This window comes from Magallana gigas, chromosome 7 (assembly GCF_963853765.1).
Source record: "Magallana gigas chromosome 7, xbMagGiga1.1, whole genome shotgun sequence".
Lineage (NCBI taxonomy): Eukaryota > Metazoa > Mollusca > Bivalvia > Ostreida > Ostreidae > Magallana > Magallana gigas.
This window is the reverse complement of record NC_088859.1, coordinates 13,075,759-13,099,672: the sequence shown is the minus strand read 5'-3', so window position 1 is coordinate 13,099,672 and position 23,914 is coordinate 13,075,759. Positions and strand designations below refer to the sequence as shown.

General features: G+C 31.9%; 1 protein-coding gene across 1 annotated transcript in view; it reads right to left on the bottom strand.

Moving 5' to 3' along the window:
• Nucleotides 1–23,914, bottom strand: part of LOC105336128 (uncharacterized) — a 38,482-nt gene that overhangs the window by 5,380 nt on the left and 9,188 nt on the right. The window contains exons 2-17 of the mRNA XM_066065057.1: nucleotides 13,553–13,731; nucleotides 12,213–13,258; nucleotides 10,962–11,046; nucleotides 10,468–10,491; nucleotides 9,925–9,948; nucleotides 7,818–8,860; nucleotides 6,033–6,126; nucleotides 5,605–5,673; nucleotides 5,346–5,504; nucleotides 4,327–4,515; nucleotides 3,954–4,127; nucleotides 2,521–2,709; nucleotides 1,995–2,180; nucleotides 1,429–1,602; nucleotides 837–1,010; nucleotides 302–469 (exon numbers count right to left, since the gene is read on the bottom strand). Coding sequence (XP_065921129.1) covers nucleotides 302–469; nucleotides 837–1,010; nucleotides 1,429–1,602; nucleotides 1,995–2,180; nucleotides 2,521–2,709; nucleotides 3,954–4,127; nucleotides 4,327–4,515; nucleotides 5,346–5,504; nucleotides 5,605–5,673; nucleotides 6,033–6,126; nucleotides 7,818–8,860; nucleotides 9,925–9,948; nucleotides 10,468–10,491; nucleotides 10,962–11,046; nucleotides 12,213–13,258; nucleotides 13,553–13,622 — 3,868 coding nt within the window. The 5' untranslated portion in view covers nucleotides 13,623–13,731. The remainder of the gene's footprint in view (nucleotides 1–301; nucleotides 470–836; nucleotides 1,011–1,428; nucleotides 1,603–1,994; nucleotides 2,181–2,520; nucleotides 2,710–3,953; nucleotides 4,128–4,326; nucleotides 4,516–5,345; nucleotides 5,505–5,604; nucleotides 5,674–6,032; nucleotides 6,127–7,817; nucleotides 8,861–9,924; nucleotides 9,949–10,467; nucleotides 10,492–10,961; nucleotides 11,047–12,212; nucleotides 13,259–13,552; nucleotides 13,732–23,914) is intronic.

The following is a 23,914-nucleotide window of genomic DNA, read 5'->3' as shown; positions in this document are numbered from 1 at the left end:
ATTTTATTCAATGCTTGATGTCTCCGTATCAATTATGAACCACCAATAAAGGGTTTTATCACTAAATTAAAAAGGCTCGATGGTTGTGGCCATTTTAAGACTAAATTGACCTCCTATATATATATATATATATATATATATATATATATATATATATATATATATATATATAGATTTTTTTTTCCTTTTCTGAATAAATAGTTTATAGCTAAACAAATCATACCTTAGGTAATAGATGTAATGGTTGATTTGTTGACAACCCATCCTATTTAAATAGAACATGTTTCTGAATTTATCTTACCTAGTTTACAATCCTGAAAACTAACAGCTCCTTCTTTTCTGGTTGTGAAATTTACAGGACATTGGAAGCACTCTATGTGGCTCCCACTTATATTCTTGTAAAATCCTACCCTACAGAGTTCGCATTTTCCGGATGAATACATATATTCCTTTCCCAGAGGACAAAGCGCTGTTTTCATAAATAAAAAAATCAATATGCCATTAAAAGACAAAAACATGTAATATATGTACATTACAACCCTCCAACTCCTCAAACATAATTTGAAACACTTAACGAATCTTCCACAAATATCTTAATCATTGATTCATTCATACTGTAAAAGTCTGTGCAAAAAAGAAGGTTATGTTTTTAGTATTTTGTTTAACAGAAAATATTTTTTTTTCTTTCAAACAACCATACTATTAATGAAATATAACCCCCTTGCTCTAACATCTCTACCAACAACATCTTAATATATTACTTGCAGAACTTTGTTATCAAATGATGTAAAAAAAATAAAGTTTATTTCAGTTTTAAAGTAATCTTTCATACGCACGGAGGCATGTATGGGCCCCTGTTGAATTTGTCGTAAGTCCAGTGGGACATTGTGAGCAGTTCCATCTCTGTATTTCTGTGAGCCAAACGTCTTCACTGGATGTATTTTTATAGAAGCCTATATCACATGGGACACATGCTACGTTCTTTAAATGTTGACCTATGCCACAGTGAGCTACAAAAAAGCAAAAAATTGCTACCACGTTACACTGAAATATATTGATTATTTAGTCTAAAAGACTGTCATTTATTTTGTTTTCAAGCCGATAAATATATTTATTGCGTGTCAATTGAAAATCTTGGCGAAAATCTGAAAGTAAATATCATTCAAGCTTTTATATGAAATTTAACTTTCCCTTTTCCAGGAAACCACAGCAGCTCTATCAGTAGAACATCCAAGACAATAGTGAGACAATAATGACCATTCCTTTTAAACACGATATAACATCCCCCGGCCCGGTGTATATTTTATTTTTAATGTTATTGTTAAAAACAAATTTAGAAGCCCATTGCCGTCTCCTCGTTATGTAAGTGACAGTAAATCACTTGAATGGATAGCAATCATTGCAAGTTTAATAAAATACGTGTCCTACCAATACATTGCACACTTCCCATGCCGTACGTTGTCATCCCAGGGTCACATTCTGTGCAATTCCACCTCAGATCATATGAAAGACTCTGGTTAACACTAGATGTCTCTTTAAAGAACCCTATAGGGCATTCCGTACACACTGTGCCATTCCAAAACATGCCTTCTATGCAGTGGTCTGAAAAAATAAAAGAAGCACTATTTTAATTCAAAGAAATACAATAATACGCACTTTTTATTTACATTTCATGTTATTGTTCCTTTTTTTGGGAGGGGGGGTCAATTTAATTTGCTTAACGGAACAAACACTATGTGTATGAGTAATCGTAGTTTGTTTACGTAAAAGAGCATTGCAAATATTTTCCAAATGTACTTAGTAATAGCGTTATATATTTTTTTAAACCAAAACACATTATAAAACGCTTTTTATCTATTTAAAAAAAACTATAGATAAAATTCTAGAGGATCTTTTTTATGATAGTACTATATTTCATTTTGTCAATAGGACATTACTTGATAAGACAGCAGATATTGCCTATATAAACGCTGTCAATATATCCGATTAAGTACCTCTACAGTCGGTTTCTTCCACAGTCCCAACACGCGTTGTTGTTTTATTCGAAGGGCACGGGGTACAATGCCAACGTTTCCTCAGTTTCGTCAGATCGGTACTAGCAACGTCTTTATAAAACCCAACAGAACAGGGGTAACACTGTCCATTAGAACTGTTCAACTCTTTCCCAACCGGACAGTCTTCTACAAGGGAAATATTGAATTTCTCTAATGGTCAAATTAATTTGGAAAATGTGATGATCAAACTAAAAAAAAGAATAGTCTCAATTAATCAGAGTATCTATCCAACTGTAACAATTAGTTGTAATATTCAAAGATTTTTATGCTTTAATTCAAATATGTACATATTAAAACAAAATTAGTTAATTAAGACTGGTTAACAGAAACCACTGTTCTTATTATTAGATGGAAGATTTTCAAAAAATTATACTAGCATTAGATTGAGTTTAAAGAACTTTTTTGAGATGAAAGCTGATGAGCTTAATCACAAGTTATGAGAGATGAGAACATGACAGATATATACCGATGCATCCTGCAATATCTTTAGTCCCTACAGCACGGGTGGTCCTATTAAAGGGACACTTCAAGCACCAAAACCTCTCACCCACACTGAACCTGGTGTCATTGGCAGGGACACCTTTGTAGTATCCAAGCTCACAAGGTTCACATACCATTGACACATTGTTTAGTTCCATACCTTCTGTGCAAAGCGCTATCAAAAGTAATTACTTGCAATTATTTGATTGTTTTCATTTTGTTTTGTTTTGTTTTTTCGTTTCCTATTGCCACGTATTAGGCAACATTTATTTATAATGTATAAAGCGCCAAAAAATACACATTTTATCAATAATTACAAATAATGATAATTTTAAGCCACAAAGTAAAGCGGGGAGACTAATGCTTTGCTTTCCGACAAGCAACTATGTGGTGGTCGATTTTATAGAATACCGCTTTGTCTGTCTTACAAAAGATTCCATAAAGATGCAAATTCAAATATCATACGTTAAAAACTGAATTTTGCCTGAAATTTATTTAGGAAGAATAGCTCTAATGGTCACCTTTTAATCTTTTTTTTATAATTAAGTGGTGTTTTTCCGTCAGATCGGAAGAACGGTGTTGTTATAAATAGATTATGCTTAATCTGTGATAACAGAAAACGAAAAATAAAATTTATCGAGTTAATCGTAATGAAATGATATGAAGTGAAGATGGAAGATAAAAAAAATAAATAGTGCCTAGATAACTGATCAACAAATTAACTTTCTGAAAGTAAATATCATTCAAGCCTTTATATGAAATTTAACTTTTCCTTTTGCAGGAAACCACAGCAGCTCAATCAGGAGAACATCCGAGACAATAGTGAGACATTAATGACCACTATAACATCCCCCGGCCCGGTGTATATTTTATTTTTGATGATACTGTTAAGGTAGTCCATCCATAACTATCATATTTCATATCTAATAGATTGCAAGTTTGATCAGTAAAATCTTAGTGTGAATTTTAGGAGTTTATTAAATAATAAAGATTTACCTTTGAAATTAAAAAATAAAAATTTTATATTGATAGATTTATCATATGTTGAAGTTAACATTGAAGTGAGAAATGCATTTTTAAGTATATTTCTTTAGTACAAGCAATTTTCCCACATTTTTCTTGGTAAAAAGTTGCAAAAAGCTTTTCATTTCTTCGAATATGCTAAAATAATTCATAGTTTACCATACATATTTTCAGGAAGGGATTTTCTAAAATTTTCCTAGAGGGCAGACAACTCTTTGAAAAAAATTTAAGTGATGTAGTATAGATGAATCAAAATTGTCAAATTCGCCTTAGTTATGGATGGACTACCTTAAACACAAATTTAGAAGCCCATTGCCGCCTCCTCGTTATGTAAGTGACAGTAAATCACTTGAATGGATAGCAAACGTTGCAAGTTTAATAAAATACGTGTCCTACCAATACATTGCACACTTCCCATGCCGTACGTTGTCATCCCAGGGTCACATTCTGTGCAATTCCACCTCAGATCATATGAAAGACTCTGGTTAACACTAGATGTCTCTTTATAGAACCCTATAGGGCATTCCGTGCACACTGTTCCATTCCAAAACATGCCTTCTAAGCAGTGGTCTGGGAAAAAAATTGAAGAATCACTATTTTGATTTCAAAGAAATACAATAATACGCACAATTTATTTACATTTGCCTTTTTTACACATTAAATTTGCTCATCCACAAAATCAAAATCAATTACAAATTCAGCATTATTATCAAATTTCAAAGGTTTTTTTTTAATTTGGTTTTGTTTTCATTGATCAAAATATTCATACCAATACATTCATAGTTGTGAATCGTTCCAAAATCGTAAGTTGTGAGACCATCCGGGCAGGGCAAGCACCAAAACCTCTCATTGATGTCAAACATGCTGTCGTTTGCCGAGACATTTTTATAGAATCCAATTTGACATGGCTCACACAACAGTGTATCGTTGTTAAGTTCCATGCCTTCTTCACATTGCGCTAGACAAAATCATAACCGGAAGGCATGACGATTACAACACAACTTTCTACACAACTTCGACCGTTTCCAAGCATATTCAAAGTTCTACATGATTTTAAAAGCACTTAAAGCTTTTGATTAAAAAAAGATAGTTTTATTAGCTTTCAAACAATTAACTTAAATGAGTTATGGTGCGTGGTAAAAAATTGATGGATCAATTAAACTCATTTGAATAATTGTTCCAAAATTTGAATGGCCTTGCTATAACATTTTACAATAAGGGCATAAAAAAAATAACATATTGTGTGATTCTTTTTTGTGAAACAGTAACTTATAAAAAGATTATATTATTACGATCTTTTTGAACTTGGATGAATTAATTCTGGAATAAATGTGCCCATTTTAACTACATTTGTTAAGCAGATAAATTAGAAAGACAAACGTATGCAACGATGGGCGGTGTTGAATTTCAGCTAGAAGTTTTGGCTTCATGTTGAAATTTTCCTTAGCATTTGTACAAACTACATTGATATTGAACAAAACAGTGAGCATTCATTAGTTATTTATATTTCATCGTCGACCTTAAAACTCGTTTATATCCTTATTGACTTCAGTTTAGTGAATTCTGCAGCGTCATGCACAACAATAATGTGTCTAGCTCAGAAGTGAATAAAAACTACGAACCTTCTTAAAATTGATAAGGATGATGATGATGATGATGATGATGATGATGATGATGCAATATGATCCTGTTGAATGTGTAAAACAAATGTTTATTCAATCAAAGAGTTGTCTATGTTAAACTACACTTTCATTTTCCTATATGAGTGGTAAAATACTTTAGACGTACCGACACACTGGTCTTGGGAGACGGATCCATTTTCAAATGTCGTCAAATTCTCTCCACAAGGTATGCATTTATCTATTTTTGATTGGTTTGTCCTGAATGTCCCTAGGTCACAAAGAGTACAGAACAGCATGGGTTCGAGCTTCTGACCACCTCCACATCCTGTACAAAAATATTTTTTTTCTTTACTTGTTTCACTTATTAATTGTAATTAATTGTAAATTTTCAATACTTCGCTGATAGCTGTGAATTCAAACATTACCCATGCAATCTTCATTGTAAGATCCGTCGAGGTCAATATCGTGTAAGGTGTTCCATTCTACGGGATTTTCTTGTTAAAAGATAACAAACGTAACTTATTTCAATAATCTAGTATAGAGTCATTCTCTGTTAGAAACAAAACGGTTTGAACATGATCTCAAATCTGGTAAAAACATCGCGTAGGCATATAACATTTGCCCTGTTATTCAGTTTGGTACAGGTTAACACGTCTGGTCTAAAGTAGGACACAGATGCAATGGAAATCCCTGCATTTTATATCCTTGCAAAAAAACGGCATACTGGTTTTTTTTAAAAAAATGACATCTGTTTCTGGCCTTTTATAAACTTACCATATAAGTATAAGAGAATAATCATGAATTTAAATCTTAAAATGAAGAGTAATATATTTAATATATTACTGTAATTCACCTTCTGACAGAAACCCACAGTACTCTTCATCAACTAGACCATCCTTGTCGTTATCTATGCCATCACCGGGTTCTTGGTTTGGGTTCAGAACAGGCTGGAAACAATTGCATCCAATATGTATATGCCTATAATAAGCTAATATATATATATATATATATATATATATATATATATATATATATATATATATATATATAATATATATATATATATATATATATATATATATATATATATATATATTCTTGTCTTGTACATTTTAATGGCAATTATGGCCAATTTTTTTTATCAGATATAGCTGTTATTAATCCTTATTTCAAATCTTCTTTTTTTTAATTACAAATGTTTGAATAAAATGTTTTGTTTGGACAAAAATTTAGAACATTATGTAATGTAAGCTTATATACATTTAGAACATTATGTAATGTAAGCAAATGTGCGTCTTCTCGAGTTCCAGGTTATTTCTCTAAGTTTCTAAGTTTCCTGTCATATTAATAAGGTATCTGATCCATAATAGCCCAAGATTCAATGAATTTGGAGGCAAACAGATATGTGGGGGATTAATACTCTGTATACTTGGACATAATTTTGATGTTTAAGTATCATTATGTAAGAGCAGAATGTGTCCTAATAAATTATCTTTTCCTGTCCTTGAAGATTTGCCCCCTTTGCTTTTAATCATAAAATTCAAAGGGTAAAAAATTCATTTTCGATAGTTTTTTGTAATTCTAATGATTAAATGCACCTTTTCACCGTCGCATTTATTGATATTCTTAGTGATTACTTTTTTATTTGAATAAAATGTGCTTGTCTCCATAAACCTTAATGCAATCTTCATTCATCTATTACTGCTTAGTTAATAATATTTTGAAAATTTCTCTCGGTAAATTTTTTTCTACCCTTCAATGCAGACTATTTAATAAATGATGGATATTTAAGGTTAGAAAAATTAGGTCCTAATATGGATCGCAACTGTCATGAATACATTGAACACGAAATTTGCGTCTCTCCGCACTTGATCAAGAAAAAATAAATGTAAACATTTACAGACGATACGATAAAAGAATTAAAAATCAAGGGCATTCGAGATGAAGGTTTTCATTCATCTTCGATCTACTACTTCTATGATTTCCGCTGCAGCGTGGTTAATTGAATGAAATTTTCAATGCCGGTCTGTCGACATTATATTCATTTTGTTCGTTATTTTCTTTGCATTTATTTAACCTAACACCACACAATGATTGTTTCATTCTGGGTCACTTCATGTTACTTGTGTATCAGTGGTTTTAACTATAAATGGTTTTAAAGAGTGGCAATTTTTTTCAGTGCAGCTAATTATTTTAAAAACCTGAAATTAATTTTTAAATAAAGTGCTCCAAAACAAGTCCCACACTTTACAGAGACCTTGAAGTCACAAGACCCGGAAATGAAGAAAATGATTCAAAAGTGGGGAGGCCATGCCTTGTATGAATACCTCTGTAAATATTGTTTACATGAATTTTTTTTAAATAAAGAAATGAATTCTTAATAGTTCGAAAATTATAATTTCAATATGTATATAATATGTATAAAATAAAAACTTAACAACTAAACAAAATATCAACGAAACAATCTACTGTGACCAGGAATTGGCGATTTCACTGTAATACATTGATCAGTAATTGTCATATTGCTCAAATAGAAGATACATGCACATTAAGACATTAGAGTTTATCACAATCATGTTTTATGACTTTTTTCAATTTAAGCTTTTCATTCAGAGGAAATTTTTTTGTCTTAAATTACCTTATTTCTTTCTTCTTTTATAAAATTCGAACGGTGGGGCCATCCATAGTTTGAAATATGATGGTAGGTGATCCCCGACACAATTTGATCTGTTACAGTCCCGTCTGTTGGAGGGTCAACATTGGACGAAGAGGGTACGGTAACAATGTTGTAGCCATGCCGATTGTACGGAGTACTCTGACCAAATTGATAAGATGAATTTCGCTTAACATGGGCGATAACATTAACGGGTTTGTCGGTTGTTATTGAGTAGAGAGCACCGTTTTCATCCGTAGATAAGTCGATCATGATGTTGTCGCCTGCATATTGGATCAACATATGCTGAGAGACATTCGTTATGGTTGATGCATCATATTCAATAAAGTTAACAAAAGTGTAGCTATCTGTTGCCCATACATACAGCTTTTCATCAACGAGATAGTCTGTCTTCAATAAATTGTAAGTGGTACCAGCTATGTCAAGAGGAAGTAAAAATTGTACTAGATAGCTGTTGTAGTTATAAATGGAAGCTATCTTCGAATGACACAGTACTGCTATAGGATATTCCGATTCAATGAAATTTCCATCTTTTATAGACTCGGTAATGATCTCGTTGTTCAAAAATCGGATATTACTAGGAGCAAGGTTCTTTGCATAGCCAAACAAAGTATTGTTGAATACTTGAGCGATAGAGCATTTGCTCTCGCAGGTTGAGGATCCGTCAGGACACGGGGGTACACTGGCTATGTATCTTGAACCCAACATATTAACAGGAGGAACATAAAACGAGTTCGAGCAGTCAACGTAATTCGATACACATACATAATTACACATCAAATGTGACGTGTTTGAAGAAGTACTTTTTATTGTCAAAGGAGTGTTTGTGTTTAAAGCTCCAAAACTGAAAACATTATTGGCATCTGCGTTTGCAGTTACCCAAGAGCCTGTGTTGTCTGACAGATATGAAATTGTAACTATCGACGCTGATGTATCTCGGCAACGTATTTCATTCACTTCCAATTTGACTGGTATGATGAAATACTCCTTTGTTAAAACAGCGCTGCCTAAAAAAATGAAATGATAGTGTTGTCATGACAAGCAAGTTCCGTAAAAAGGGTGATAAAAGCAACCATAGCTTTTTGATACATGTAGCTAAATAAACCAGTTTCATGTTTTTGAAATAAAAAGAACAATTTTATCATACCTTCTTTGTTGTGATTATTGTCAAGACACAACAGAGAACGTTGAACATCTTATTTTTGAATGTGACAATGTCAAAGAAATATGGTCAAAACTGTGTACGATTATGCAATTAGATATTATGTGGAAACATATAATCATAGGTTTCTATTATGAAAATAACCTCAAGGTATAATTTTTTTTATAATACTATATCTTATGTTTCTTATAGAATTTACAAAATAAAGATGTTATGTAGATTTGAAGAAAAGAAAAAACCTCTCAAAGTCTGAACGAATATGTGAAGAATTATTTAAAAAGAGATATGAATTACATTACAATGTACCTAAAATCATCGAAATATTCGTCAAAACATTAATAAATATATTGTGATTACTATTGTGTACCCTAGACACTAAGGGTCTGTCTATGTGTATATGTGCTTACACCCGGGGACCATTTGATGGACTGCATGTAGATGTGTTTGTCCTCCGGGTATTACATGTACATTTATTTAATTTATTTCTACCTTTTACTAAGCTTATTTTGTACCAGTTTTTTCCCCTAATTTAACACACAATTTTTTTTGTGTGTACACATGTACATTAGACGCATATATTGTGAGTCCTAGTTGTTCATCTCTATATATTATCGACGTACATGTATCTCTACATACATATTACATAAACAATAAGGGTTTATCTACCAAAATTAAACACGTTATTTTTATGTATATATTTCTTATATATTTCTATATATATAAACATGTATTAATATTTATGTTTTAAGACAGCCAGTTAGATACTTTTAAAGGTCTTCTTAATGAAAACATCTACATTTATATGTAGCATTAATATAAACATTAAGGAATTATACAATATGCCTGTACACTAATTACTGAATTTTTTGTATATTGGTTTGCTCTTGTAAATAATAATAAAAAAAATACCTTCTCTGCGGCAGTCCTGGGCGTCTGAAAGGTTAAAGTTACCGTAGGTTTACCACTTTTAATTTAAGACAGTTTAATGGTCGTGGACATTTATAGACTGTTGCCAGTGTAAATATTCAATTAAAATTTATAAGCTTAATGTTAGACTTTGATGATTAATATAATTAATTAAACATCATTAACGATCAAAAACACATTCATTACCGTTGTTGTTGGGTATTTTTTTTTTTTCATTTTGCGATGATTCATGACAAGCTATCAGATACAGAACAGTTACAGTCATTCACGATTAAAACCATGAAATCATACTCTAGGCAAGTTCAAAATACATCATAAAAAATATATGTTTTACAATATATCCTCAATTATCCTGTTTATTCATTTAGAATTCCATTTTTCGTCTTCAAATAAACAAAGTTTGGTCATATTATTTTTAAAATTGTGAATAAATAAAAATATCTATGATGTTATAGAATGATTATAATTAACATTCAAACTTATAATTATTTGCTTAGCGTGTGAGGAAATCTCAAAACTACTTACGTGCATTCGGTTCAAAATTGCTGTCTAAAACAAAAATATCAAACACAAGTTTAAGTTAACCAAACAAGAACTCTCTCTATTCTAAAGAGTAATGAAATATTGGAATTATAATAAATCAAATGATAGAGTATAAGCAATGCTCTGTGACTCCCCTAAAGAAATAACGTTTTATGTGCCTAATAGTTAACAAGATAATTCAGACAAAGATAATTTTATTTTTTAAAAATGTCCTATTTTTTGTCATGGAATGATTCTAAGAAATAAATAATTCGAATAAATCCGACCTGCCCATTGCCCCCCCCCCCTACACACACTTTCAAAAACAATTCTACGTGCCTCGAAAGAAAAAAAAGATTAGCATCTGTTTTAAATATGTTTAAACAACCTTGGTAGCATTATTGGTAAAAACAAGAACATATTCAGCTAATATCAAAATAAGACTGCTGTTTCTTTACAGATATGTTTTGAAATGTGAATATAACAGTTCAACATACAACAGTCGTCTTCGTCTATACTGCCATCTCCATCGTTATCTTTACCGTCTCCCGGATCCATCCTTGGCCAATCGCGGTTGCTGCTCTGTAAATTTGAATCAGTAGTTACCTTTTTTTTTAAAGGAGACAGACCCCGTTATTGGGTATACTTTATTTTAGTACTGTCGGTAGTTACTTAAAAGTGACTTTTGAAGTTATGTACCCATTGACAGTAAAACGTTCATGTATATATATAACTTAGATGTACCTGTCATTTCCATTGTCCTTGATATCGAATTATTTTCTAAACTAGTCTTTCACCCGTGCGTGTACGGGTTGACATATATGATATCGGACATTTATGAAATAGATACATCGACACACTGTATTGTTAACATTTACAGAACCAAGCTTTAAGCCTACAATTATGCTATTATTTTCAGTAGCAGTTTAGAATAATGTAACTGTCTCAAAACAGGCTTTCATCACAATTAAAACGCCTCCCTTACATCCATAATGTTGCAACAAATTGCAGAATCGTTCCGAAACGATTTTGGAGAAAAATAATGAAGCTGCATTTAAAATAACAGTCAAATTATTCATAACAAACCATTTTGAGGCTGTCAATACCTTAAATCTAAAAATTTAATTCATATTGATGAAGAATTCAAAACTTTTTTACCAACGTTTTTTACTCGCTTCAAATTTAAACACCATGTTGACACTCAGAACTCTCGGGATTTTTCATATCTAATGCACTGAGATAGAGTTATTTCCCGTATTTTCTTTAGTGAACAGAATATATAGCTTTCTAATGAAAATTTACACGTATTTCTATTATCGCTTTTGAGTTTATCCATGCAAATGTGATAATGTGGAAACATAAACTAAAGAGCTTCCCGTGATTTAGCAAGAATGTAATGCGCATGCGCAAGAATGTAAAATTCAAAAAAATCCAGATGATTTCCGGATTTTTAAAAGAAATTTTCGCTGATTATTAATAAGCAAAGCTTGATTGAGAAAAATAAAAACAAATTGGTAATCTTCAAGTACCGATAATGTTTAAAATATATTTAAAACATAAGACAGTACGATTTCTCGGTATTAAAGCCCAACAATTTTAGTCTGTTATTCAGTTTAATATAGTAATATAGATACTTTGTTTTTAAACCGATAAATTAGTTCTATTAAATTATATACGTTGTTTTATATCTTGAAAATTCTATATATTCATTTTGATAGCCAAAAAATGAACTTATAAAAAGGACATACGTTTGCAGTGTTCTGTAAATACCCACAAAAGGTTCCACCAAAATAGAGTGGTTCTTCTCTGAACACACTACAGCCAAATATATCAGATGTCGGAAAGTTATCCTGTCTGTTTGCGACGAATCGTGAAAGAGGAAGATTATCCTCTGTAACATTCTCGCTAAAGGCATATCTTAGATAATTATGAAAGAATGGTCCACCAGTAGTGAGAGCTTCGATGTTAGTGTCTGTGGTAACTGAAATGCAGATGCTCATCGCATTTTTGCCATTCATGTTTAATGAGAACTGTGTCACACCAACTGGTTTAGAAGACCTGACAGTTATCGGCCTTTTACCATCTATTCGTCTTCGAATGCTCTCATATTTGTTTGAGACAGTTATAAAGTCGTATCCCAGAATATGGACAAATGTATCTGGCTGTGATGTAACGACAGAGATTACATCTCCGTATGCGTTTTGGCCGCAAGGCACAACTGCATAAAACGTCCCCCACTGGTTGATTGGAATTAGTTGTTCAATCATAAATTGAAGATTTGAAGCAGAGTTTGGTGCAATTAATGAGAACGTTGCCACATAGACTATGATATTGTCAGATCCTGTGATATGAGCTCCGGTGATATCGCAATTAAAAATCAAAGTCCTGGCTTCTAACGGCTGGAGATTCAGTGTGACAGATTCGTTTTCGCATTTCACGAGAGAGTATTGGTTTACTTGTGGTAAAATAATGTCCACTGTGACCGCGTTAGAGTTAGGATTGCCTACCCCCAAAAAACTTTGACCCGACACATCTAGATACACCGAGGCAACGTATTCTCTTCCTAGGTAATCGTCTCTCAAAACGTTGAACATTTCTCCGAGCGTGCCATTACCGGTCATTCCATACACGTCTTCATTAGAGAAGATCCAGTACAATCTATCGGGCTCATATTGACAATTTGAGTTACAGTTTATCGTGCAGGTGGGATTGTCACAGATACATTTTCCATTTGGTAGGATAGTTCCATGTAATGAATTAATTGACATGAAAAACATGGAATGCCTTGTTTCACCTAGAAAAGAATATCAAACTTTTTTAAAGAAGTTTGTGCATATGATGAAACTATTCTCATTATATCTGATGTTTTGAAAACATATTTATAAAATTTGTGAATTGGATAAGGTAGACAATTGCAATTAAAAATTTTATGTTTGTTTTTCTTCCATTTTACAATCAATATCGTTACAAACTTGGTATCAGATGAATTTATGAAGTACTGATCTTAAAAATATGTATATACTTAATACATATGTAAAAATCGATGTTTATTACTGGACTAATTGAGAATTAATAGATTTGTTCTTACCAGTGGGACAACAATCGCAGGACTGCCAACTGCAGTGCATCAATAACAGTAGAATTATATAAGCAGCCATCTGTGGAAATAGCTTACGACTCTACATCAGTTTATATCAGTTGGTGATCAACATGAATACTTCTTTTTATACTGCGATAGTAATGGAGGGGTCCTTTTCCTAAGCTGTCCTATCAAAACAGACAAAAACCTAACCAACAAAAAAAAGATGTATGTGTACATTCTGCACATGTTATATTTATCTGTGGTGATAGTTGTAAAACTACCAAATAACTATCATCTCCAACTTGCTAGGTCACTTGATTTATTTTGAATCTTATTTTAACTAGTCTTTCTTCGACGTTGCCTTTTGTGCGTTTTACATGTACTGATATCATACCACTAAACCATTCTCGATAAAATGTTGTATTCATCATTTTGTATAAATGAAGGAAATAGTATACTGAAAATTACATTATACATCATTCCTCTCTTGGGACTTAAGATAACGGGAAAACAAAAATCAATGCACCTGCCAAATATCTATCATTGTACATCATACGGTTCATACCAAAAAGAAACCTGAGTATTAAGAATAAGTTACATTTCATAAGAGAAATAAAACGCAGGGGTGCTTTAACCATTCATATTAAAGCCCTAAATTTAGTAGTTTTGGCTATATGGAGGGACATATTTCAGGATAGAGAAATTCAATATTTCTTTTAAGGAACTTTATTTTCTGCCTGTGAGTAGATGAAATTAAATCTAAAGTAACACTGGGCAGTGGGCACTCTATGGCATTTTTTTAAATTTCAATAAGAGTGTCCGTTGGATCAACCTCCACCACTTTAAAGGAAGTGAACATGAAAAAATAATCCAGGACTCAAATTTGTCAGTTTGATGTATATTACGAAAAACAAATACGTCCACATCAAAAATATTTTTATCTCGATATTACGAGATAAGATCTCGTTATTACGAGTTAATTATCTCGTTATTACGAGAAAAGATCTCGTAATTACGAGAAAAGATATTGTTATTACGAGAAAAGATCTCGTTATTACGAGGAAAGATATATTTGAAATGGCGCGTATCATTGTTCTAAAGTAAAATATACTACTGTAATGTCTATTATCATACACATGCTTAGCATAATCATCGTTTTAAAGCGTACACATTATTTGATATAAAATTGGTATATCCCTGACTAATTAATATTTTTGTATTTTACGACCTGGACTATCTGGTATTTACTTTGGATTGGGAATGTAATATATAAGTTGAAAGTAAAATTACATGACGTATTTTCCACTAATTCATAAAAGAAAACATCTCAAACCCGATCATTTCATCTAGAAATTAATATACAATTATTGTTTTCAAAAATCAATCAAAATTAAATTAACGTTTCTGGAAAAAAAATGGAATTAAGGTGAACCAGTCGAACTAAAGAGTCTATTCAGAAACGTATGATTTTATATAGATCTTTTCTCGTAATAACGATATCCTTTCTCGTAATTACGAGATAATTAATTCGTAATAACGAGATCTCTTTTCGTAATTACGAGATATTAAGGACATAGAATCCCTTGAACATGTTGTCAAAATTATTGAAAACTTTGGATCTGTATCAGTAACAAAGTTCAATTTATCAAAGACGGAATGTATTCCTTTAGGGGCGCTTAAACATACTATGGAAGGCGAAACAACTCTTAAAGGTAAAAAATTAATTTTAAAACAATTAAATGTCTTGGTATAAATATGGGGCATAATAAAACCGAAAATAATGAAAGAAACTGGTTATGTAAACTTAAGGAATTTGAAAAAATATTTGACTCTTGGCGAAGTAAAAAATTAACTATTTTTGGAAAATGCCAGCTTATAATATCTCTTTTAATCTCCATGGTCTTGTACACGGCTACTATTTTAGAAAACCCTGAACAATCTTTCATAAAGAGGATTAATAAAAAAAGTTTCTCCTTTATTTTGGGAAATCGAGAGCGCATCAAGCGTAACACCTTAATTAGAAACATAAATGAAGGCGGCATTGGTATTACAGACTTTGAATCAAAACTCAAAGCTATAAAAGCTTCTTGGGTTTCGAAAATTATTCAAAATGGAAGTAGTCTATCTTAACTCTTAAACGCTTGTGTAGTTAAATATGTTACATTAAAAGTTTAAAATTTATCAATTTAAACTTTTAAACTTTTCTGAAACATTTGATGACCATCTCACTCATCTTGAACAAATCTTTTCTCGTTTACGCCAGGCAAACTTAAAGTTGAAACCAAGTAAATGTGACTTTGCTGCCAAACAGATTAAATATCTTGGTCACATAATATCTAAACATGGTATTAGAACAGACCCCAAGAAAACTCAAGCTGTCAGTACTTTTCCGGTGCCTAAAACTCAAAAAGATGTGAGATCATTTCTTGGTATGTGTAATTACTACCGCAAATTTGTTAAGGACTATGCTAAGCTCTCATCTCCTCTAAACAATCTCTTGAGAAAGGATACCAAATTTCATTGGACAGAAGAATGTCAGTCATCTTTTGAAACTCTCAAACAGTCTTTAATCTCTTCTCCAATTTTAGCCTATCCAGATCTTAGCAAAAGTTTCATTCTCACATGTGATGCCTCATCTTCAGCTATTGGGTTTGTGCTTGGTCAATTAGACAGTTCTGGTAAAGAACATGTGATTGCTTTTGGAGGTAGAAGTCTCTCTCCTTGCGAAAGAAAATGGTCTACTTCTGAACAAGAAATGCTTGCAATCTTAGAAGGAATACGTGCTTATAGAATCTATCTTTCTGATAAAAAGTTTACCATCTATACCGATCACAAAGCTTTGAAGTATGTAATGGATCAGAAACGTTCTACAGGTCGTTTAGCACGTTGGGCTATGGAAATACAAGGATACCAATTTGAAATTATTCACAAACCTGGTAAATCCAACCAAGTAGCTGATGCCTTGAGCAGACGACAATACGAAGACGAAATGCATGACCCCACAATTGCTTCAATCATAGCAAATCAGTCAGACAGTACTGACAATCAAAAGGACTCTTCTCTATCTACTTCTGAATCTGATTCTATTGAACCTGTTTCTGTTGAGTCTACTCTTGTTGAATCAAATCCAGAACCCACTCAGGTTACACTTTTCTATCACAAGGATGATCCAAATGAAGGTATCTTTGCTCTAGAACCAGAAATAGAAGTCAGTTTTCAAAATCCTGATCTTTCTAATCTATCCAACCTTTCAAAATTGCAGCGCGAGTGCCCAGACTTTAAAGATATCTTTGCTTATTTAGAAAATGGAACTTTACCAGATGATGAAAAATCACAAACCAAGGTCATTCAAACTTCTAAATACTTTGATCTTTGTAACGGTGTACTTTATCATTGGTTTCAAAGAAGAGTGAAGTCAAATCTACCAGTAGATGACAAATGGATCCAACAAATAGCCTTGCCTAGAGTCCTTAGATTAGATGCACTCAATGCATATCATGATAGCAGTGCTGGAGGTGCTCATCTAGGAATTGAGAAAGTCATGGCCGCCATGAAAACTAAATATCATTGGCCTCGGATGCACCAGGAAATATATGACTACATCCATTCCTGTGACACTTGTCAGCGCATCAAACGAGATACCCATGCACGAAGTCCTCCCCTTACTTCATTACCAATAGTTGGACGCTTTGAAAGATGGCATATGGATTTTCTCAAACTTCACAAAACTTCAAAAGGTTATCAGTATGTCCTACTCATTGTAGATTCTTTTACCAAATGGGTAGAAGCGTTTCCTATGAAAACACAAGAGAGCACTGAAGTTGCTGACTGTCTTTTTCAAAACGTTTTCACCCGCTTTGGCTGCCCAAAATATCTTGTTTCTGACAGAGGAAAATCTTTCATGAACTCTCTTGTTTCTTGCCTCTGTGATATATTTGAGATCAAACACTATCTCACATCTAGTTACCATCCACAGACCAATAGCCAAGTTGAAAGAACCAACAGCACTCTCATTCAATGTCTCCGAGCCTACACAGACAAACATAAGGAAAACTGGCCAAAGAAACTTCCAGGAATCCTCATGGCATTGAGAAACTCTCCATCAACTCAATCGACAAGCTTTTCTCCATTTTTCATGACTTTCGGTATGGAGATGAACTTGCCTTATGATGTGAATGCCATTCCTAAAGACAAAAAGCTAGGAAACAATGCTCAACAACACATGAATGAAATCATTGAGAACATCAACCTCGCGAAAGATATTGCTAAACAAAACATTGAAAAGCAACAGGAAAAATCCAAAGAAAGATTTGACCAGAAAACCAAAGTCCCAGATTTCAAACTTTTTGATAAGGTTCTTATAAAATCTCACAAAGTCCAAGTTGGATTATCCCCAAAACTTGTTGAAAAGTACCATGGTCCATACTATATCTCGGAAATTGGTCCCAACTTCACCTACAAGATCAGAGATTGCAAAGATCGCAAAGAAGTAAAATCATTCATGAATGCTGTACAGTTGAAACACTACAATGACCCAGAGGTTGACAGACAACACTTAAATGTAAAAACACTTGTACTGGCACCCAAAATGACAAACAACCACAGAATGATGTACAAGATGAAAACTTACAACAGATTCAAGATGACGAAAACCAAACTCAATCATCATCAACAGATGAGGAAACAGAAGATGAAGCTGACCATTTCCCGTTTGATATCAAAAGACTTGTGAAGTACAGACACAAAGACCAACATTTCTGCATAGAATGGACTGATGGGACCAAATCTTGGGAACCTCAAGAAAATGTGCGCCCAGATTTAGTTCAACAATACTTTGAAAAATATACAAAGAAAGGCCGCCTCAGGAAGAAGTAGTGATTATGACTTTGTTTAGTGGATTTTTGTTCGATAAACAGTGTTTATAGTTTTGTGATTACTGGTTATTGTTTACATTTGAGTTTATCGGTTATATGCTGTAGTTATTGATAGTATAGTGGAAATTTAAAAGGCTCCTTCAGAGAAAGCGTCATGTATCAGTCAGATAGTTGAATTGGTTACTATCGCTTCCATGGAATTGATTCAAAATCTATGATTCATTTAGAAAAGGAATAATTATGGTCTATAATAGTCATTTTGACAAGTTTAATTCTTGTTAGTTCTTAGTGCTATATATGTGTCTGATCAACACATCTCTTTCGACTATTTCCTTAATTTATTCTTCTTAATGTCTTTGTAGGTTTTGGTCAATGGCGTTGGTATCCTTTCTTCATCTGCACTCTGGTTTGCCTCTTTCATCCATCAAACGCCCTCTCGACACCAGCAAAACAAGTAATAACCGAGATAGACAATGCAATCCATCATCTTAATTATGGTACTATTTTTAAATCAATGGGGATTCTTCATACTTCTAGCGAATATTGTTTGCAGACCTACCACATATCTCTCCCAAATCAAATTACCAAACCAAAAGGTTTCATTGTAAACAAACAATCATTTTGGCCTTCTGTTAATGATATTGTTGATTTTGTTGCCCTTGGAATAGCCATTCTTTCTTTAGTAGGGTTAATTTTTATGTTTTTCAAAGTCCGAAAATTGCTTTTAATTGTTTCAATACTAACACAGGTTAAACAAGCAAAATCTGAATCAGAAATACCTTCTTTTGTTTACAAACCATTTCAACCTGCTACCTCCTCTCCAACAGAGTTTGAATACTTGTTACAAAATTTTTCATGGAATCATGCATCAGTTTTGTTATCTTCATTTGTTATTTCAATTTTGTTTTTCTTCACTGTATTTCTTTGGTATTCAAAAAGAAAACTGAAATGCACCCAGATTATTTTAGAACTTACAACTGGTGGTGAATGTATACTAGTTCCTGTTTTGACGTTACCATTGTGTCCTTCATTTTGGCAAATCAACCCACCTTCTCAAATTAATCATATTTCTGTCAAGTTTTCATTGTTTTCATCCAAAATGTTTATTAACTGGTCAGATTTTACTGTGACAAATATTAAAGGTACTCGAGCAATTACTGTTAAATCAAAGATTAACCTTGATTTTTGTACTGCATACAAAGCAAAGAGAATAACTGAACAACCCTTTGATATCCATATTTTGATTTCACATCATGGTTTATATCAACCACTGCCTCATTTTGGCACATTTATTGTCAATGCAATGAATCTTAAAGAACACTCCCCTTGATTTTTATACATTGTTGTATATCTCACTTGATTCATTTCTTTTTGTCAAGATTCATACAACACATGTCTGATAGATGGGTTAATGTGCATTAGTTGGAATATTGATTGATTTTACACCCGTTTAAATTGGCATAATTGAATATGTCTAATGATTATGATTTTTTTTTTATGATTGACTCTGTGGTACCAGTAATTAATATGCGCATTGTAAATATGTTTTCATAGATTTAGTTTTAACTCCTTTTTGTAATTTTGTTTTACCACATGCAATTTGATTGTGTTCATTTTATTCATACATTGTGTATATATGTATCACATATTTTTTTTGTACATGTACTAGCTTACATGTATAATTACCTTTTCCATTTCAATTGCCTTTGTTTACTTTTAAACATATGTATAATTTTTGTGTTTTTTACATGTATACAGTGTACATGTACTTGTACATACAACATTTGCTGATTTGTTCTTTTTATGGTACATGTAATGTGTTCAATACCTTGCATCTTTCATTTGGGTACGTGTGTATCTTATGTTTATTTTTCAGTCCCTTTTGTATAATATAAACAATATTTTTTTTTTTCTTTTGAAAATTTTTCATTGTATATACATAAAAAAATATATATATATATAACATTTGTGTATCATTGCTTTGGAGGACCAAAGCTTATTTTGGCAAAGGGGGAAAACTGTTATAGTTAAGTTTAAATTGATAAATTTTAAACTTTTAATGTAACAGTTATGATTAACATGAATTTATAATTCATGATATTTTTGATTTTATATTTTGGATTAATTCTAATATTCAGTTTGGATTTTCCTCATGTATGAGTAAATTTTATTTTATTTTAGTTTAATAATATCTACTATTTCGCACAATTTCCTTTTAGTATTTTGCGGAAATTCTCTTTGTTAGCGAATTCATTCGCACATCTTTTGTAAACTTAGGATGACATTCCCAGCTGTTAGATACTAAGAAAAACATTCTTATTTCGGTTTCTTTGGAGGTAAATTCCTTTGCGCTTTGGCTTGACACTTCGAAATTCCACATATAAACTTATTTATTTCATTTCGGCCTCAAATGAAAACTTATTTACTTTGTTTCGACTTCGAGTTAATCCTGTCTTTGTTACAGGCCTTCTCCGCGGAAATACGAGTAATTGTTGTAACACCTTCTTTGGCTTAGCTAATAGTGTCAAGCATCAAAGAAAATTTGCCGAAATTGGGCGTAAACCTTTTTAAAACAAGTTACCTGATTGGTCAAAACTAAAGTCCGTAGATTGACCGCAATGGTAAGTGACTTTTACAAAGTCATTTTCCATCTTGCGGCAATCAAATAAAGACAGTTTTAATTTAATTTACGGATTTTATTTTGATTCATTCAGGTAAGCTTGAAATTACTGTTTTATTCTTTTTATTATTTAAGCTGAATTTCATTTAAGGTTTTTATTACTTATTTTTAAATTAAGGATATTTTTGAAATAGTTTTTAATACCTTAATCCAATTAATTAGATAGTTTTTAAATTTCTTTCATGACTTCAATGTTAAATTGTTATTCGCTAAAAATTGCCCGCCTTAATTAAATAACTTTGTAATCTTTTTAATCTACACTTTAAATTATGCTTATTGCGTATTAATTTCTACTTTATAATTTATTCTCTTAAAGATTTAACTTTTCGGCCATTTAAACTTTACCGCGCCTTGCTAGATAGAACTCTTCTGCGCGAGGAGATAAATAAGTTATCGTAAACAAAAACGAAAATAGAAACTTTTTCCGCTAAATTTACAAAACAAGTTTAAGTCATTATTTTATCATATTTTTCGATATTTAATTATTTATCAACTATGTTCACACTTTGGAATCATGTTTTAGGTAAGCGCTATGCACGATATTGTTTTGATTTCTGTTTATGTCTATTGTTAATCTGTTTTAATTGTGTTTCGGAACTTTTGTTATCTCTTTGATTCTATAACGTGCGTTTATAATTTGTGTATTTCATTCATTTTCTTTATAAGTCACTTTCCATCTTGCGGCAATCAAATAAAGACAGTTTTAATTTAATTTACGGATTTTATTTTGATTCATTCAGGTGCTGTGGAAGCAAGTTTCTTGCAATTAGACACAGGTTGATCCTTGAGTTAATTTCCCCAAACAATTAGTCACGACGGTGAAAACCAGTGTGTGACAAATATAATATCGATATTCCATTTTTGACCAATTCAAGCATTACAAAATACGAAGAATTTAAATTAAACTCCCTCCCTGTGTTCTATAAAGAGGTCCTTGTGGCCTTTAATGAATGCAAAGATATTTCATTAACCAATTTTGCTAATCAAAACATCTGGTTCGATAAAAACATATGTTTTAAGGGTAAATCTCTATTTTTTTTCAAGTAGGACTAAAGGTGGTTTATTACTAGTCAAAGATCTAGACCTTTTTAATGAGAATGGCTTCAAAATAATAAACGACATAAAAGAATGCTTGGCATCAACAAGCAATTTTTTATGTGAGTACTTCATAGTTAAAAATGCAATAAAGGTACAACTTTCAAGAATAGATTTACAAACCATAAATTTCACGAATTCGCTCACTAAGTTACATTTCTATTTTGAAAGAAAGCTAGAAGATACTTCAAATAAAAAGTCTAAATTTTTCTACAGTATTCTTATAAACAAGAAATCCCAAAAACCTATTATGGAAAATATATGGTGTAAGGAATTCCAAATAGACAAGTACTACTTTAATGTAATCTACAAGAACAAGATTCGGTCATTATTTGATAAATCTGTATCAGAGTTTAATTATAATTTACTTCACAACTTGTTGTCCACGAATCTATCGGTTAGTAAATGGGATAAAAACATTAATGGGAACTCTAATAATTGCAATAAGCAAGAAATTATAAAACAATTAATCTACGAGTGTGACTTGATAATGCCACTTTGGCGGGAAATTTCTCTGGTACTAAAAATTGATGTTGCATGGAAATTGATTATCATTGGCTTTATTTTCACGAGCAACAAATATACGTTTATCTTAAACAACACTCTGTCATTCATTGCATGCAAAATTTACAAATGTAGAATCTTAAACGAACATGTGTCATCTGAGGATACTAGTATGCGCTGGGTTTTTTTTTTTTGAATGCGCAAATGCAATTGTATCTTACTGTAGAAAAAATCAAAATGTGTACATTTAAACTTTAGCATTCTTGAAAAATTATCAAAAAGTATATGATAAATGAAATATTATAAACTTTATTAATGTACTATTGTAATGTATAAGAGGGAGACCTGCCCCTCTTCACATATATGCGGTAGGCAATTTTGGACTGTGTGATGTTGTTAGTCCTGTCGCATTTTTGCTTTATGTTCCGATTGTATATTTATTGCTAAAAATATTTTATTGAACAGGTATGTTCTACAAATATATGTAGAATATTGATACGAATATTATATCAATTGACTGAATAATACCTCCCCGAATAGTACTCTTATTTTACTTTACTATTACTTGTATTACTTGTATTACAATGTGTTATTTCATATTAACGTCTAATTACGATAAAAAAAAAATACAATTATAAATATTGAAGAAAACAGATACTTTGTACAAAAAATACAATTATAAATACTGAAGAAAGCAGATACTTTGAACATTATATATAGATGCTCTACAAATATATGTACAATATTAATACGAATATTATATCAATTGACTGAATGATACCTCCCCGAATAGTACTCTTTTTTAACTTTAATAATATTTGTATAACAATGTGTTATTTCATATTTACGTCTATTTACGCTTGAAAAATACAAATATAAATACTGAAGAAAACAGATTGTTTGTACAGTATATATAGATGTATGATTCATTCATACCGCTGAATAGCACTACTGATCCAGGGGGCCCCTGGCACCTAGGTGATGTATATCTAGAGAGCCACTGCGGAGGTATTATCTCGCATCCAAATGTATTGTGTTTAATAAATACATACAAAAACAAAAACAAAACAAAAACCAAAAAAACCCTCGTAATAACGAGATCTGTTTTCGTAATTACCCGTAATAACGAGATAACGAGACTTTTTCGTAAGTACGAGTTAATTATCGTGTAATTACGAGAAAAGATCTCGTAATTACGAGATTTTTTCTCGTTAT